The sequence below is a fragment of the Oncorhynchus gorbuscha genome, linkage group LG02, assembly GCF_021184085.1.
Source record: "Oncorhynchus gorbuscha isolate QuinsamMale2020 ecotype Even-year linkage group LG02, OgorEven_v1.0, whole genome shotgun sequence".
Taxonomy (NCBI): domain Eukaryota; kingdom Metazoa; phylum Chordata; class Actinopteri; order Salmoniformes; family Salmonidae; genus Oncorhynchus; species Oncorhynchus gorbuscha.
Window position 1 is genome coordinate 14,024,308 of NC_060174.1, and position 19,228 is coordinate 14,043,535.

The 19,228-nt window shown below is 43.4% G+C and overlaps 1 protein-coding gene across 1 annotated transcript; it reads right to left on the minus strand.

Moving 5' to 3' along the window:
* Positions 1–9,221: 9,221 nt before the first annotated feature.
* On the minus strand, positions 9,222–18,332 carry LOC123997535 (cytochrome b-c1 complex subunit 6, mitochondrial-like). The gene is made up of 4 exons (XM_046301881.1): positions 18,207–18,332; positions 17,911–17,946; positions 17,501–17,662; positions 9,222–9,417 (listed from the first exon to the last, which is right to left on the minus strand). Exons 1-4 carry the CDS (start codon positions 18,249–18,251, stop codon positions 9,385–9,387), a joined length of 276 nt encoding a protein of 91 aa, XP_046157837.1. The 5' UTR covers positions 18,252–18,332; the 3' UTR covers positions 9,222–9,384.
* Positions 18,333–19,228: the final 896 nt, after the last annotated feature.

A 19,228-nucleotide genomic window follows, 5' to 3' on the forward strand; every position in this document is an offset into this window, starting at 1 on the left:
TGTACTTTGATGTAGGTTTGATGTACCTACTGTAGTTATTGTAATTAATGTTACAAATATTTCTAAATTCCGCATGGTGATATCATGGAACCTTGCTGTTTTTATGTCTTGGCCTCTAGGGGGAGGTGTTATTTTTATTTTGGTCACTAGATTTGTAAGTAGCTCTGGATAAGAGCGTCTGCTAAATGACTTAAATGTAATGTAAATGTAGATGGCAGCAGTGGTGTGTGTGCGATGTTTTAGACTGATCTAGTGATTGAGACTGCCCATATGTGCCTAAATATAACTGTGCACTCTCCTCAAACAATAGCATGGTATTATATCACTGTAATAGCTACTGTAAATTGGACAGTGCGGTTAGATTAACAAGAATTTAAGCTTTCTGCCAATATCGGATATGTCTATGTCCTGGGAAATGTTCTTGTTACTTACAACCTCATGCTAATCAAATTAGCCTATGTTAGCTCAACCGTCTCGTGGAGGACCTACCGATCCTGTAGAGGTTCAAATGTATTTTTCTTTTGGAAACCTTGATAAGTATGTAACTTCTCGAGTCTTGGTCGTGGCACTTCCCTACAGTGCCTCGCTCCACTCATATTCCCCAGGTGCTCTCATTTGTTGACTTCTGTAACCATAAAAGCCTTGGTTTCATGCATGTTAACATTAGAAGCCTCCTCCCTAAGTTTGTTTTATTCACTGCTTTAGAACACTCTGCCAACCCGGATGTCCTAGCTGTGTCTGAATCCTGGCTTAGGAAGACCACCAAAAACCCTGAAATTTCCATTCCTAACTATAACATTTTCCGACAAGATAGAACTGCAAAAGGAGGCAGAGTTGCAATCTACTGCAGAAATAGCCTGCAGAGTTCTGTCTTACTAACCAGGTCTGTACCCAAACAATTCGAGCTTCTACTTCTAAAAATCCACCTTTCCAGAAACAAGTCTCTCACCGTTGACGCTTGCTATAGACCACCCTCTGACCCCAGCTGTGCCCTGGACACCATATGTGAATTGATTGCCCCCCATCTATCTTCAAAGCTCGTGCTGCTAGGTAACCTGGACTGGGACTTGCTTAACACCCCAGCCATCCTACAATCTAAGCTTGATGCCCTTAATCTCACACAAATGATCAATGAACCTACCAGGTACAATGCCAAATCCGTAAACACGGGCACCCTCATAGATATCATCCTAACCAACATGACCTCAAAATACACCTCTGCTGTTTTCAACCAAGATCTCAGCGATCACTGCCTTATTGCCTGCATCCGTAATGGGTCTGCGGTCAAACGACCACCCCTCATCACTGTCAAATGCTCCCTAAAACACTTCAGCGAGCAGGCCTTTCTAATCGACCTGGCCTGGGTAACCTGGAAGGATATTGACCTCATCCCGTCAGTAGAGGATGCCTGGTTATTCTTTAAAAGTGCCTTCCTCACCATTTAAATAAGTATGCCCCATTCAAATAAATGTTGAACCAGGAACAGATATAAGCCCTTGGTTCACTCCAGACCTGACTGCCCTTGACCAGCACAAAAACAGCCTGTGGCATACTGCATTAGCATCGAATAGCCCTTGTGATATGCACATTTTCAGGGAAGTTAGGAACCAATATGCACAGGCAGTTAGGAAAGCTAAGGCTAGCTTTCTCAAACAGAAATTTGCATCCTGTAGTACAAACTCAAAAACGTTCTAGGACACTGTAAAGTCCATGGAGAATAAGAGCACATCCTCCCAGCAGCCCACTGCACTGAGGCTAGGAAACACTGTCACCACCAATAAATCCACTATAATTGAGAATTTCAATTAGCATTTTTCTACGGCTGGCCATTCTTTCCACCTGGCTATCCCTACCCCGGTCAACTGCCCTGCACCCCCCACAGCAACTCGCCCAAGCCTCCTCCATTTCTCCTTCACCAAAATCCAAATAGCTGATGTTCTAAAAGAGCTGCAAAATGTGGACCCCTACAAATCAGCCAGGCTAGACAATCTGGACCCTCTCTTCCTAAAATTATCTGCCAAAATTGTTGCAACCCCTATTACTAGCCTGTTCAACCTCTCTTTCGTATCGTCTGAGATTCCAAAAGATTGGACAGCTACCGCGATCATCCCCCTCTTCAAAGGGGGAGACACTCTAAACCCAAACTGCTACAGACCTATATCTATCCTACCCTGCCTTTCTAAGGTCTTCGAAAGCCAAGTTAACAAACAGATTACCGACCATTTCGAATCGCACCGTACCTTCTCCGCTATGCAATCTGGTTTCCGAGCTGGTTATGGGTGCACCACAGCCACACTCAAGATCCTAAATGGTATCATAAGCGCCATCGACCTGGCCAAGGCTTTCGACTCTGTCAATCACCACATTCTTATCGACAGACTCAACAGCCTTGGTTTCTCAAATGACTGCCTCGACTGGTTCACCAACTACTTCTCTGATAGAGTTCAGTGTGTCAGATCGGAGGGCCTGTTGTCCGGGCCTCTGGCAGTCTCTATGGGGGTGCCATAGGGTTAATTTCTCGGGCCAAATCTCTTCTCTGTATACATCAATGATGTCGCTCTTGCTGCTGGTGATTCTCTGATCCACGTCTATGCAAACGACACCATTCTGTATACTTCTGGCCCTTCTTTGGACACTGTGTTAACTAACCTCCAGACGAGCATCAATGCCATACAACTCTCCTTCCGTGGTCTCCAACTGCTCTTAAATGCAAGTAAAACTAAATGCATGCTCTTCAACCAATCGCTGCCCACCCATCCAGCATCACTATTCTGGACAGTTCTGACTTAGAATATGTGGACAACTACAAATACCTAGGTGTCTGGCTAGACTGTAAACTCTCCTTCCAGACTCACATTAAGCATCTCCAATCCAAAATGAAATCTAGAATCGGCTTCGTATTTCGCAACAAAGCATCCTTCACTCATGCTGCCAAACATACCCTCGTAAAACTGACCATCCTACCGATCCTCGACTTCAGCGATGTCATTTAAAAAATAGCCTCCATCACTCTACTCAACAAATTGGATGCAGTCCATCACAGTGCCATCCATTTTGTCACCAAAGCCCCATATACTACCCAATATTGCGACCTGTACTCTCTCGTTGGCTGGCCCTCGCCAAACCCACTGGCTCCAGGTCATCTACAAGTCTCTGCTAGGTAAAGCCCTACCTTATCTCAGCTCACTGGTCACCATAGCAAATCAAATCAAATGTATTTATATAGCCCTTCGTACATCAGCTGATCTCTCAAAGTGCTGTACAGAAACCCAGTCTAAAACCCCAAACAGCAAGCAATGCAGGTGTAGAAGCACGGTGGCTAGGAAAAACTCCCTAGAAAGGCCAAAACCTAGAGAGGAACCAGGCTATGTGGGGTGGCCAGTCCTCTTCTGTCTGTGCCGGGTGGAGATTATAACAGAACATGGCCAAGATGTTCAAATGTTCATAAATGACCAGCATGGTCAAATAATAATAATCACACGCAGAACAGTTGAAACTGGAGCAGCAGCACGGCCAGGTGGACTGGGGACAGCAAGGAGTCATCATGTCAAGTAGTCCTGAGGTATGGTCCTAGGGCTCAGGTCCTCCGAGAGAGAGAAAGAAAGAGAGAAAGAGAGAATTAGAGAGAGCATACTTAAATTCACACAGGACACCGGATAGGACAGGAGAAGTACTCCAGATATAACAAACTGACCCTAGCCCCCGACACATAAACTACTGCAGCATAAATACTGGAGGCTGAGACAGGAGGGGTCAGGAGACACTGTGGCCCCATCCGATGACACCCCCAGACGGGGCCAAACAGGAAGGATATAACCCCACCCACTTTGCCAAAGCACAGCCCCCACACCACTAGAGGGATATCCTAGGGACGGTATGCAAGAGCCCTAGTAAGCCAGTGACTCAGCCCCTGTAATAGGGTTAGAGTCAGAGAATCCCAGTGGAAAGAGGGGAACCGGCCAGGCAGAGACAGCAAGGGCGGTTCGTTGCTCAGAGCCTTTCCATTCACCTTCACACTCCTGGGCCAGACTACACTCAATCATATGACCCACTGAAGAGATGAGTCTTCAGTAAAGACTTAAAGGTTGAGACCGAGTTTGCGTCTCTCACATGGGTAGGCAGACCATTCCATAAAAATGGAGCTCTATAGGAGAAAGCCCTGCCTCCAGCTGTTTGCTTAGAAATTCTAGGGACAATTGGGAGGCCTGCGTCTTGTGACCGTAGCGTACGTGTACGTATGTACGGCAGGACCAAATCAGAGAGAAAGGTAGGAGCAAGCCCATATAATGCTTTGTAGGTTAGCAGTAAAACCTTGAAATCAGCCCTTGCCTTGACAGGAAGCCAGTGGAGGGAGTAATATGATCAAATTTTGTGGTTCCAGTCAAGATTCTAGCAGACGTATTTAGCACTAACTGAAGTTTATTTAGTGCTTTATTCAGGTAGCCGGAAAGTAGAGCATTGCAGTAGTCTAACCTAGAAGTGACAAAAGCATGGATTAATTTTTCTGCATCATTTTTTGACAGAAAGTTTCAGACTTTTGCAATGTTACGTAGATGGAAAAAAGCTGTCCTTGAAACAGTCTTGATATGTCCTTCAAAAGAGAGATCAGGGTCCAGAGTATCGACGAGGTCCTTCACAGTTTTATTTGAGACGACTGTACAACCATTAAGATTGATTGTCAGATTCAACAGAAGATCTCTTTGTTTCTTGGGATCTAGAACAAGCATCTCTGTTTTGTCCGAGTTTACAAGTAGAAAGTTTGCAGCCATCCACTTCCTTATGTCTGAAACACATGCTTCTAGCGGAGAATTTGGACATGAACAAATGGGACGGAAGAAAAAGTGGGTCAAAAAATGTTTTTACTTATTTTAAACATTGATCAGCTGGATGTGTCCATTTGTATTCCATACATTGCCAATTGCAGAATGACTCTCTTGAACAATGAACTCCCTACTTATATTGCAGTCTTGGCAATGTAGACCAGCCTTCCAATTTCAGTTCAAGGCAAGGAACCATTTGACTGGCATCTAACCATATTCAGATTGGAAGCAATTATAATCTCATAAAAATGCACACTGTTTAGCACTAAAATACAATTCCAAGGTTGCAATTGGTGAGCGTTTAATCTTGAAAAAGCTTGACATGTTCTTTTTGTTTTACGACCAAAAAAAACGCCTCGCTCAGGAGAACCCTTTGCTACAGGGTGTGGGAAGGGCACAGACAGTGAGAGAACAATGTAGTATGCAACGGTGGTGGACAGATTGTGTCTTTGAAGCACAACCGTTTATAACTATGGGTTCCAGAAAACATCTTTAAATGTGTCAACAATGCACAACAAATGTGGTCCTCTTTTTTTTCCAGTCTTCAATGCGAAGCTAGACTGCTCAATGTGTGCTTTGCATCATCCACAGAAAAATGATGACCATCTGGGTTTGTTTTTGTGGAATTTTTATTCAAAGACTGACATTATTGTAATGTTTGATATTACAACATTGATGTGTGATACCTTTTTTTTATCAACACAAGTTGTTTGCAAATGTATGACTCTATTACTATATGATTTATATTGCCTGAATACTCAACGATGATTAACACCTCAGTTATGTGCTTCTGTCAGGGTTGTGGTCAAATGCATGTAATTTAAATTCAATTTTGCAATTGAATAAAAATCCTATTTAATTTGAAAATGTTCCTCATTGCAAAAGCACGTAACAGAATTAGGGTATTCCAGAACTGTAATTTACATGTAAATAAACATAACCCTGTTTTATGTTTTTAATAATGCAGATAGAATGCTCCGTGTGCCAGAGATGGCACCATTCAGTTTGTCTTGGGATGACAAAGAAGACCTTCAACAAAGCCAAAATAGAAAATTATTGAAAGGGGCTTTTTTGCTGTTAAATTAGAGACGTATAAATAAATTACTGGTGTGCCTTGTAACTACTTTAAAATGTGGAACTGTTGCAATAAAATGCTAACATTGAGTTGACATACAATTTAAGATTGTAAACATTGTCTAACTTCATATATAACAAATTTAACTTGAAACTAACATATCTTTAAAGTTTTGCAAATAAATGCATATTTTCACTTTTTTCATCTTTAAATGCAATATTTGAGATGATGTATTTCTATCAAATCAAAACTTGAAAATGTATGATAGACATGTATAGAATAAATCATACATCGTTTGATGTTTCTGCGACAAACAGTGAATTAACGTTAGTTATTGATTTTTACCGCTTTAAATGGCATTTTATAGATTTTATGTATTTCTATCAAGTCAAAACTGGAATTTCTACTCAAAACAAAGGTCCTAATAGTATGGTTGACATTTGTAGAACAAATCATAACTTGCTTAATGATTCTGTGACAAACGGTGAATGAGTTATTGATTTTTACATTCTTAAATGGCTTTTGGCGAATGTGCGAATATAACATCAACTTCACCTCGATTCGTTAGCTAGCTACCTATCTCGTCTGCTGTGTACTGGGGTCCTAACTAGCTAGCAAAATGTCCTTCGCTCCCGCTTGTTGTATACCTGTCCTCGCCGTCGTTAATAACATAACTTCGGGAAACAGTGCCCGATGAGCGGGGGCGAGGTTCACCGGTGTGTTAGCTAACGTTACCTATCCTGCCTGCTGTGTACAGGAGTCGTAGTTTTCCAACTCGCAAGTTATTACCCAGTGTCCTAAACGCCTGCCAAACAACTGACATCGTTAACAGAACTGCGGGGGCGAAGGACGTGTCTATCTTCTGTTGTCCTAACTATCAAGCTGCTGTTGCGCCCCCGCCTCTTATTCTGTGGGGTTTACTGTAATGTACTTGAGCGCTCCCGCATGTGAACCGGAGTCCTATTTTAGAAATGGACCTTTAGAAGTATATAAAGGGGGCAGGAACGCCCTGAATTGCGGGAGCCCAGGAGACAAAATAAGGAAGTAGCTAACTAGCAGAAGAAGCCTAGTTTTGCCTGTGTACGGTAGAGGACGCAGTTGATGGTCCAGTTCATAGATCCTATTAAGTTAGTATACTAATTCCGAATTCTATGATCCAGTTTGCCTTCGGATGATTGCCTGGCTACCCAGTCTCATTGCTCTGGCCAAACGCCACGCCACATTCTTCTCTGCAATGAAGTAGCTATGTAGCGATCAGTAGAGGCAGACACTCGGATGGGGAACCTGTGATACATATTTCATTTTTAATTTTTTATTTCACCTTTATTTAACCAGGTAGGCTAGTTGAGAACAAGTTCTCATTTGCAACTGCGACCTGACCAAGATAAAGCATAGCAGTGTGAACAGACAACACAGAGTTACACATGGAGCAAACAATTAACAAGTCAATAACAGTAGAAAAAAAGGAGAGTCTATATACAATGTGTGCAAAGGGCATGAGGAGGTAGGCGAATAATTACAATTTTGCAGATTAACACTGGAGTGATAAATGATCAGATGATCATGTACAGGTAGAGATATTGGTGTGCAAAAGAGCAGAAAAGTAAATAAATAAAAACTGTGGGGATGAGGTAGGTGAAAATGGGTGGGCTATTTACCAATAGACTAAATAGATGCAGCGATCGGTTAGCTGCTCAGATAGCTGATGTTTGAAGTTGGTGAGGGAGATAAAAGTCTCCAACTTCAGCGATTTTTGCAATTCGTTCCAGTCACAGGCAGCAGAGTACTGGAACGAAAGGCGGCCGAATGAGGTGTTGGCTTTAGGGATGATCAGTGAGATACACCTGCTGGAGCGCGTGCTACGGATGGGTGTTGCCATCGTGACCAGTGAACTGAGATAGCTGTGTAGCTCAGTTGGTAGAGCATGGCGCTTGTAACGCCAGGGTAGTGGGTTCTATCCCCGGGACCACCCATACGTAGAATGTATGCACACATGACTGTAAGTCGCTTTGGATAAAAGCGTCTGCTAAATGGCATATATTATTATTATTATAGATAAGGCGGAGCTTTACCTAGCATGGCCTTGTAGATGACCTGGAGCCAGTGGGTCTGGCGACGAATATGTGGCGAGGGCCAGCCGACTAGAGCATACAAGTCGCAGTGGTGGGTGGTATAAGGTGCTTTAGTGACAAAACGGATGGCACTGTGATAAACTGCATCCAGTTTGCTGAGTAGAGTGTTGGAAGCAATTTTGTAGATGACATCGCCGAAGTCGAGGATCGGTAGGATAGTCAGTTTTACTAGGGTAAGCTTGGCAGCGTGAGTGAAGGAGGCTTTGTTGCGGAATAGAAAGCCGACTCTTGATTTGATTTTCGATTGGAGATGTTTGATATGAGTCTGGAAGGAGAGTTTGCAGTCTAGCCAGACACCTAGGTACTTATAGATGTCCACATATTCAAGGTCGGAACCATCCAGGGTGGTGATGCTAGTCGGGCATGCGGGTGCAGGCAGCGATCGGTTGAAAAACATGCATTTGGTTTTACTAGCGTTTAAGAGCAGTTGGAGGCCACGGAAGGAGTGTTGTATGGCATTGAAGCTCGTTTGGAGGTTAGATAGCACAGTGTCCAATGACGGGCCGAAAGTATATAGAATGGTGTCGCCTGCATAGAGGTGGATCAGGGAATCGCCCGCAGCAAGAGCAACATCATTGATATTTTCAGAGAAAAGAGTCGGCCCGAGAATTGAACCCTTTGGCACCCCCATAGAGACTGCCAGAGGACCGGACAGCATGCCCTCCGATTTGACACACTGAACTCTGTCTGCAAATTAATTGGTGAAACAGGCAAGGCAGTCATCCGAAAAACCGAGGCTACTGAGTCTGCCGATAAGAATATGGTGATTGACAGAGTCGAAAGCCTTGGCAGGGTCGATGAAGACGGCTGCACAGTACTGTCTTTTATCGATGGCGGTTATGATACCGTTTAGTACCTTGAGTGTGGCTGAGGTGCACCCGTGACCGGCTCGGAAACCAGATTGGCACATTAGGCTACTCTTGTGTCATATAGTATGATTGTATCTTATCAGGGACTGGTGATTGCATGAAGGCATGCAATACAATAGGTTTTCATTATGTGAAATTGCGTTTAAGCTAAACATAAAACGATTGTAATGCTTTGCAATTGTCCAGTTTAGACCAAATTAATGTATGCTGCACTTGTCAAATTGATGCATCATTCCGTCTCAATAGCTATACCGCCAGCTGATAGACAAGATTAGACGCATCATCCAATATATTAAATCCAACCACAGAAAACACTGATTCAACACTTAATTTATAATTTATTCACATGAACAAATACAGTGTGTATGAGGTTACAACTTAGACTCAGAGGAATCCTTTAAAACCAGGTACTTGTCACTTAAGTTAAATGGTAGTTGTCTATATCTGACAAGGAACTTCTGCCAGTAGTGCAGGGAGCTGGAGGGACTTTACTTGACAGAATGGAAGACTTTGTGAGCCACCTGTAGGACAGAAATTAAAGGACAAGTTATTGCAAACCGTCTTGTACAAATGTATGCAAAGTGAGTGACACTTGTCTCCTAAAGTAGCTAGTCATCCCATCCAAAGTTGGGAGTATTTTCTATTCATTCCTCCTGTCTGACGATAGAAAGCACCCAGACTTATCACCAAATGAGGTTCGGTCCACTCATATGTCCCTGTTTCTCCACAGCCTTCTCCTCCATCCTGCTATTCAAATCAAATCAAATTTTATTTGTCACATACACATGGTTAGCAGATGTTAATGCGAGTGTAGCGAAATGCTTGTGCTTCTAGTTCCGACAATGCAGTAATAACCAACAAGTAATCTAACTAACAATTCCAAAACTACTGTCTTATACATAGTGTAAGGGGATAAAGAATATGTACATAAAGATATATGAATGAGTGATGGTACAGAGCAGCATAGGCAAGATACAGTATATGGTAACGAGTACAGTATATACATAGGAGATGAGTATGTAAACAAAGTGGCATAGTTAACCTCTTCAGTCGACCCTCTACTTTTTCAAACATTCTGTTAAAAATCGCGCAACATTTCAGCGCCCTGCTACTCATGCCAGGAATATAGTATATGCATATGATTAGTATTTGTGGATAGAAAACACTCAGACGTTTATAAAACTGGTTAAATCACGGCTGTGACTTTAACAGAACGTGCGTTTCATTGAAAAGTGTAGGAAAATCTGATCACTGAAAGTGGAAAAATATATCCATCCGCCGCTTCAACCCATTGTTATGGGCGAAAGACATTAAATAGGGCTGAGGTTGCAGTACCTACAGCTTCCACACAATGTCAACAGTCTTGTCATTTGCCAATTGTTTGTTTCTTGGTCAAACGAACAAGAGACAGGCTTTTTCTTCAGGTCTCCGACCGGATATTTTGGTTGAGAAATACACGGACAGTATTTCAAGACGGACCCCTATAGAAAACACTTCGTCTCGTGATTAATTTGATCGCTTATTAACGTTTAGTAATACCTAAAGTTGCATTACAAAAGTATTTCGAAGTGTTTTGTGAAAGTTTATCGTAGACTTTTTGAATTTTAAAAATGACGTTATGTTACGCTATTTTTTTCCGTTTATCACACAGTCTTCATAGATCGATATCTAGGCTATATATGGACCGATTTAATCGAAAAAAAAGACCCAATAGTGATTATGGGACATCTAGGAGTGCCAACAAAGAAGATGGTCAAAGGTAATGAATGTTTTATATTTTATTTGTGCGGTTTGTGTAGCGCCGACTATGCTAATTATTTTGTTTACGTCCCCTGCGGGTCTTTTGGGGTGTTACATGCTATCAAATAATAGCTTCTCATGCTTTGCCGAAAAGCATTTTAAAAATCTGACTTGTTGCCTGGATTCACAACGAGTGTAGCTTTAATTCAATTCCCTGCATGTGTATTTTAATGAACATTTGAGTTTTAACTAATACTATTAGCATTTAGCGTAGCACATTTGCATTTCCAGAGCTCTAGATGGGACGCCTGCGTGCCAGGTAGGAGCAAGAGGTTAAAGTGGCTAGTAATACATGTATTACATAAGGATGCAGTCGATTACATAAGGATGCAATCGATGATATAGAGTACAGTATATACGTATGCATATGAGATGAATAATGTAGGGTAAGTAACATTATATAAGGTAGCATTGTTTAAAGTGGCTAGTGATATATTTACATAATTTCCCATCAATTCCCATTATTAAAGTGGCTGGAGTTGAGTCAGTGTCAGTGTGTTGGCAGCAGCCACTCAATGTTAGTGGTGGCTGTTGAACAGTCTGATGGCCTTGAGATAGAAGCTGTTTTTCAGTCTCTCGGTCCCAGCTTTGATGCACCTGTACTGACCTCGCCTTCTGGATGATAGCGGGGTGAACAGGCAGTGGTTCGGGTGGTTGATGTCCTTGAGGCGGCAGGGTAGCCTAGTGGTTAGAGCGTTGGACTAGTAACCGGAAGGTTGTGAGTTCAAACCCCCGAGCTGACAAGGTACAAATATGTCGTTCTGCCCCTGAACACGCAGTTAACCCACTGTTCCCAGGCCGTCATTGAAAATAAGAATGTGTTCTTAACTGACTTGCCTGGTTAAATAAAGGTAAAATCTAAATAAAAAAATATCTTTATGGCCTTCCTGTAACATCGGGTGGTGTAGGTGTCCTGGAGGGCAGGTAGTTTGCCCCCGGTGATGCGTTGTGCCTTACGGTTGAGAGCCTTACGGTTGAGGGCGGAGCAGTTGCTGTACTCTCGATTGTGCATCTGTAGAAGTTTGTGAGTGCTTTTGGTGACAAGCCAAATTTCTTCAGCCTCCTGAGGTTGAAGAGGCGCTGCTGCGCCTTTACAATGCTGTCTGTGTGAGTGGACCAATTCAGTTTGTCTGTGATGTGTATGCCGAGGAACTTAAAACTTGCTACCCTCTCCACTACTGTTCCATCGATGTGGATAGGGGGGTGTTCCCTCTGCTGTTTCCTGAAGTCCACAATCATCTCCTTAGTTTTGTTGACATTGAGTGTGAGGTTATTTTCCTGACACCACACTCCGAGGGCCCTCACCTCCTCCCTGTAGGCCGTCTCGTCGTTGTTGGTAATCAAGCCTACCACTGTTGTGTCGTCCGCAAACTTGATGATTGAGTTGGAGGCATGCGTGGCCACGCAGTCGTGGGTGAGGAGAGGGCTCAGAACGCACCCTTGTGGGGCCCCAGTGTTGAGGATCAGCGGGGAGGAGATGTTGTTGCCTACCCTCACCACCTGGGGGCGGCCCGTCAGGAAGTCCAGTACCCAGTTGCACAGGGCAGGGTCGAGACCCAGGGTCTCGAGCTTGATGACGAGCTTGGAGGGTACTATGGTGTTGAATGCCGAGCTGTAGTCGATGAACAGCATTCTCACATAGGTATTCCTCTTGTCCAGATGGGTTAGGGCAGTGTGCAGTGTGGTTGAGATTGCATCGTCTGTGGACCTATTTGGGCGGTAAGCAAATTGGAGTGGGTCTAGGGTGTCAGGTAGGGTGGAGGTGATATGGTCCTTGACTAGTCTCCCAAAGCACTTCATGATGACGGAAGTGAGTGCTACGGGGCGGTAGTCGTTTAGCTCAGTTACTTTAGCTTTCTTGGGAACAGGAACAATGGTGGCCCTCTTGAAGCATGTGGGAACAGCAGACTGGTATAGGGATTGATTGAATATGTCCATAAACACACCGGCCAGCTGGCCTGCGCATGCTCTGAGGGCGCGGCTGGGGATGCCGTCTGGGCCTGCAGCCTTGCGAGGGTTAACACGTTTAAATGTCTTACTCACCTCGGCTGCAGTGAAGGGGAGACCGCATGTTTCCGTTGCAGGCCGTGTCAGTGCCACTCTATTGTCCTCAAAGCGGGCAAAAAAGTTATTTAGTCTGCCTGGGAGCAAGACATCCTGGTCCGTGACTGGGCTGGATTTCTTCCTGTAGTCCGTGATTGACTGTAGACCCTGCCACATGCCTCTTGTGTCTGACCCGTTGAATTGAGATTCTACTTTGTCTCTGTACTGACGCTTAGCTTGTTTGATAGCCTTGCGGAGGGAATAGCTGCACTGTTTGTATTCGGTCATGTTACCAGACACCTTGCCCTGATTAAAAGCAGTGGTTCGCGCTTTCAGTTTCACGCGAATGCTGCCATCAATCCACGGTTTCTGGTTAGGGAATGTTTTAATAGTTGCTATGGGAACGACATCTTCAACGCACGTTCTAATGAACTCGCACACCGAATCAGCGTATTCGTCAATATTGTTATCTGACGCAATACGAAACATATCCCAGACCACGTGATGGAAGCAGTCTTGGAGTGTGGAGTCAGCTTGGTCGGACCAGCGTTGGACAGACCTCAGCGTGGGAGCCTCTTCAACTACTGTTCTCAAATTCGAACATCTCCAATCATGAGGAACTTAATGAAGGAGGAGCATGCGATAGAGTAAATCCACTGACCCCTGGATATAATCTTGCTTGTAGAAGTTCAAATGTTGAGTCATCTAATTTACCCATGCATCAGTTGTGGTGGTACACCTGGATGATTAGCCCAATGCTGACAGTAATACTAGGCTATTATTTTCCCTAGAGATATAGGGAGGGAGTATACTACTACGCATCTCAATAGTCTTAAGTCGCTTTCTCTCCATCATCTGCACTGACGTGAAGGAACTGGACAGGTGAATGCAAACACCCAGTATGGTTTCAACCACAGTTCTGTCAACTGTTTTCAGAACAGTACAGATGAAGGAGAGGAGACAAGGAGAGGAAACCACTATATACTATTGAGATGAACCCACTGATATCACTCTCCTGTCAGTCTGACAGCCAGCCTCAGTGTCATGTTCATTATTGGCAGACAGAGAGATCTACCTCCAGCCTACATACAGTACCAGTCTGTAATATCTCTGTTTCAAGCAGACCACCATAGTCCCCGTGCACAGAAACGCCAAGGTAGCCTGTCTAAATGACTTTCACCTCGTAGTACTCACATCTGTAGCCATGTAATGCATTGAAAGGCTGGTCATGGCTCACATCGACACCATCATCCCAGACACCCTGGACCCACTCCAATTCACATACCGCCCCAACAGATCCACAGATGATGCAATCTCTATTGCACTCCACACTACCCTCTCCCACCTGGACAAAAGGAACACCTATGTGAGAATGCTATTCATTGACTACAGCTCAGCGTTCAACACCATAGTGCCCTGAAAGCTCATCAATAAGCTAAGGACCCTGGGACTAAACACCTCCCTCTGCAAATGGATCCTGGACTTCCTGACGGGCCACCCCCAGGGGGTAAGGGTAGGCAACGACAACACGGGGTCCCCTCAGGGGTGCGTGCTCAGTCCCCTCCTGTACCCCGTTCACTCATAACTGCACGACTCCAACACCGTCATTAAGTTTGCTGAAGACACTTCAGCGATGGACCTGATCACCAACGACGATGAGACAGACTACAGGGAGGAGGTCAGTGACGAGGCAGGTGTGTTGCCAGGACAACAGCCTCTCTCTCGACATCAGCAAGACAAAGTGGCTGATCATGGACTACATGAAATGGATGGCCAAGCACGCCCCCATCCACATCGACGGGCTATAGTGGAGAGGGTCGAGAACTTCCAAGTTCCTCAGTGTCCACATCACTAATGAATTAACATGGTTCACACACACCAACACAGTCATTAAGAAGGCATGACAACGCCTCTTCCCCCTCAGGAGGCTGAAAAGATTTGTCATGTGCCCTCAGATCCTCAAAAAGTTCTACAGCTGCACCATTGAAAGCAACTTGACTGGCTGCGTCACCGATTGGTACGGCTACTGCTTGGCATCCAACCACAAGGCGCTACAGAGGGTACTGCGTACGTCCCAGTACCTCACAGTGGCCGAGCTCCCTGCCTTCTAGGACCTCTAAGCGGTGTCAGATGAAGGCCCTAAAAATGGTCAAGGACTCCAGGCACCCAAATCACTGATTATTGTACTTTTAAATTTGAATTGAAAACATGGCTAAAATCTATCCAAACCTGTACACGAGTTATCTGTGGTTCATATGTAAGACTACAGTTGATGATAGTGTTGTTGTTGTCATTAGAATTATATATTATTGGATGTAATGTATTGGTATTTTGTATTGTTTTAGTGAGTTTTTGTATTGTGGCTGTGTAATTGTCCTTAACTGCCCAGGGACTACAAATGCAAATGATCTTTTGGCCATCCCCAGCACATTTACATGGCTGTTGCATTATTGTAATATTGATGTTGATTAATGTGCATTGTCCCCTATAAATAAATAACACAATACATCAGACTGTTCCCTCTGCTACTGCACGGCAAGCGGTACCGATGCACCAAGTGTGGAACCAACAAGACCCTGAACAGCTTCTACCCTCAAGCCATAAGATATAACTAAATAGTTAATCATATAGCTACCCGAACTATCTGCATTGACCCTCTTTTGCAGTAACTCTTGACTCACATACGCTGCTGCTGCTACCTATTATCTATCCTGTTTCCTAGTCACTTTACCCCTACCTATATGTACAGTTGAAGTAAGAAGTTTACATACACTTAGGCTGGAGTCATTAAAACTAGTTTTTCAACCACTCCCCAAATTTCTTGTTAACAAACAATAGTTTTGGCAAGTCGGTTAGGACAAGTCATTTTTCCAACAATTGTTTACAGACAGATAATTTAACTTATAATTCACTGTATCACAATTCCAGTGGGTCAGAAGTTCACATACACTAAGTTGACTGTGCCTTTAAACAGCTTGGAAAATTTCAGAAAATTATGTCATGGCTTTAGAAGTTTCTGACAGGCTAATTGACATAATTTGAGTCAATTGGAGATGTACCTGTGGTTATATTTCAAGGCCTACCTTCAAACTCAGTGCCTCTTTGCTTGACATCATGGGAAAATCAAAAGAAATCAGCTAAGACCTCAGAAAAATATTTGTAGACCTCCACAAGTCTGGTTCATCCTTGGAAGCAATTTCCAAATGCCTGAAGGTACCACGTTCATCTGTACAAACAATAGTACGCAAGTATAAACACCATGGGACAATCCTACCACCATGGGTCGTCATACCGCTCAGGAAGGAGATGCGTTCTGTCTCCTACAGATGAACGTACTTTGGTGCGAAAAGTGCATCTTAATCCCAGAACAGCAAAGGACCTTGTGAAGATGCTGGAGGAAACGGGTACAAAAGTATCTATATCCACAGTAAAAACCAGTCCTATATTGACATAACCTGAAAGGCCGCTCAGCAAGGAAGAAGCCACTACTCCAAAAACGCCATAAAAACGCCAGACTACAGTTTACAACTTCACATGGGGAGAAATGCCCTCTGGTCTGATGAAACAAAAATAGAACTGTTTGGACATAATGACCATTGTTATGTTTGGAGGAAAAAGGGGGAGGCTTACAAACCAAAGAACACCATCCGAACCATGACGCACAGGGGTAGCAGCATCATGTAGTGGGGGTGCATTGCTGCAGGAGGGACTGGTACACTTCACAAAATAGATGGCAATATGAGGTAGGAAAATGTTGTGGATATATTGATGCAGCATCTCAAGACATCAGTCAGGAAGTTAAATCTTAGTTGCAAATAGGTCTTCCAAATGGACAATGACCAAGTATACATACGTAGAATGTATGCACACATGACTGTAAGTCGCTTTGGATAAAAGCGTCTGCTAAATGGCATATATTATTATTATTATTACTTCCAAAGTTTTGGAACAATTGCTTAAGGACAAAGTCAAGGTATTGGAGTGGCCATCACAAAGCCCTGACCTCAATCCTATAGAATATTTGTGGGCAGAACTGAAAAAGTGTGTGCAAGCAAGGAGGCCTACAAGTCTGACTCAGTTACACCAGCTCTGTCAGGAGGAATGGGCCAGAATTCACCCAACTTATTGTGGAAAGCTTGTGCAAGGCTACCCAAACCATTTGACCCAAGTTGAACAATTTAAAGGCAATGCTACCAAATACTAATTGAGTGTATGTAAACTCCTGACCCACTGGTAATGTGATGAAAATAAATAAAACCTGAAATAAATCACTATTATTCTGACATTTCACATTTTTAAAATAAAGTGGTGATCCTAACTGACCTAAATTTTTTACTAGGATTATATGTCAGGAATTGTGAAAAAAAATATTTGAAATGTAATTGGCTAAGGTGTATGTAAACTTCCGACTTCAACTGTGCATATCTACCTCAATTAGCTCGTACCCCTGCACATAAACTCTGTACTGGTAGCCTGTGTATATAGCCAGGTTATCGTTACTCATTGTGTATTTATTCCTTGTGTTTTTTCTATATTTTTTTCTCTGCATTGTTGGGAAAGGCCCGTAAGTAAGCATTTCACTGTTAGTCTGCACCCGTTGTTTACGAAGCATATGACAAATAACTTTTGATTTGAGTAGGCTCTACCAAGACCTGCAGGCATTATCAATGGAGTCACATGCACTCTCATGCCTGCTTGTATGTATTCCCTTGCACCCCCTTCTTCACTGTTGGTGAAAGTGTATGGGTAGATCTGACATACACAGTGGTCCCGCGCATGGAGGAAGTCAAAAAGCTCCTCGGTGCAGTCCTCTCTGGTTTCGGACTTGGAGCCAACCCTGGATTCACAGTCCTCCAGTTTCGCCCTGGCGTGGACGCAGTGCTCTGCCTGTGCACACTTGTCCCGCACCACCTCAAGGGGGTCCTGGAACAGATAAACGAAGGTCAATAAGTACACAAACCATCTACTCCCCTAGCCTGGTCTCAGATCTGTTTGTGCTATAGCCAACATGTCTGGCATAACAAACGACCATAGACTTGGCTATAGCTCAAACAGATCTGGGACTAGGCTATTAATTCCCTCCAGTTAGCTATGTTAGAACATATGATGTGGGTTTTAGAACAAATGCAAGGTGGGCAAATTATTCTGCATCAAACCAAATCGATTCATACCACCATATCTTCCTCCTCCTCCTCTTCCTCCTCCTCCTGAAAGAAAAACACATTTTAAACCACTCGAAACATTACACCGATGTTACACACTGGGCAATATACTAAGCTAGCTAGCGCGTACTATTTATTACCACTGGTTGATCGAAAGCAACCTAGCAGATTATTGGCTAACTAGCTAGCGAGTATGCTAACGAATCTGCTAGCCACTTTGGCTCTCTCAAGTTTGGCCTCTAACAAATGAGCCCGTTCATTATTTAACGAGATATTGAATACAACATGGTGAGTTCACGTCTTACATCTTCAGGTTCCCCGTTCAGGATCATTTTCTCCTCGAAAACCATGACGTTTATGCTCTTGACCTGGTATGACCCACTGTTAGATGATGAATTAGATGTTGGAGGACGGACCAGTCCAGGTCACTCACCGGATGTTATCGTGTCGTCACATTACTTCCGGTGTCCACTAGTTACCACAGCCACAAAGTCGAAATTGGTTATATTATATCGTAGACATATTTTTGTTATTCCTTTTTGGTCTTAATTTAAGGTTAGGCATAAGGTTATCAGTGGGTTACAATTAGGGCTAGGTTTAAGATCACATTTTAAGAAGATAAATTGTAGAAATGGGCGAGGTTTATAACTTTGTGGCTATGGTAACTGGTGACGACCCGCTACTTCTTCTATGTTTAATAATGGCATCTAGTTGAGTCACTGTACGCTACTGCTGCATTGTGCAACGGAGTAGTTACATACCTTTTAAAGGGACTCAGTCGCGTACAGGACAGCCATTTCACATCTAGACCTATTTCCCAAATTCAAAATTCCTCCCCAAAATCCTAAATGAAACACCCCAAAAATGGTTTAAGAACAGAGTGAGATCTCCAAGATCAATGGGCAAAGTCCAAGAAATAAAATCAAAATTTGATTGGCCCTTCTAGTGTCCATATTCAAATGATGTGAGGATCAGAGCAACAATATTGTTTTTACTTCACCTTTATTTAACCAGGTAGGCCAGTCGAGAACAAGTTCTCATTTACAACTGCGACCTGGCCAAGATAAAGCAAAGCAGTGCGACAAAAACAACACAGAGTTACACATAAACAAACGTACAGTCAATAACACAATAGAAAAATCTATGTACAGTGTGTGCAAATGTAGAAGACTAGGGAGGTTAGGCAATAAATAGGCCATAGAGGCGAAAAAAAATACAATTTAGCATAAACACTGGAGTGATAGATGTGCAGATAATGATGTGCAAGTAGAGATACCGGGGTGCAAAAGAGCAAGAGGATAAATAACAATATGGGGATGAGGTAGAT

Excerpts from the sequence above, each read along its gene's own strand:
- LOC123997535 (XM_046301881.1), bottom strand. The coding sequence starts at position 18,251 with ATGGTTTTCGAGGAGAAAATGATCCTGAACGGGGAACCTGAAGAT. Across the intron at positions 17,947-18,206 it reads TGAACGGGGAACCTGAAGAT|GAGGAGGAGGAAGAGGAGGA; the intron begins GTAAGACGTGAA and ends TTTTTCTTTCAG. Across the intron at positions 17,663-17,910 it reads AGGAGGAGGAAGATATGGTG|GACCCCCTTGAGGTGGTGCG; the intron begins GTATGAATCGAT and ends TATCTGTTCCAG.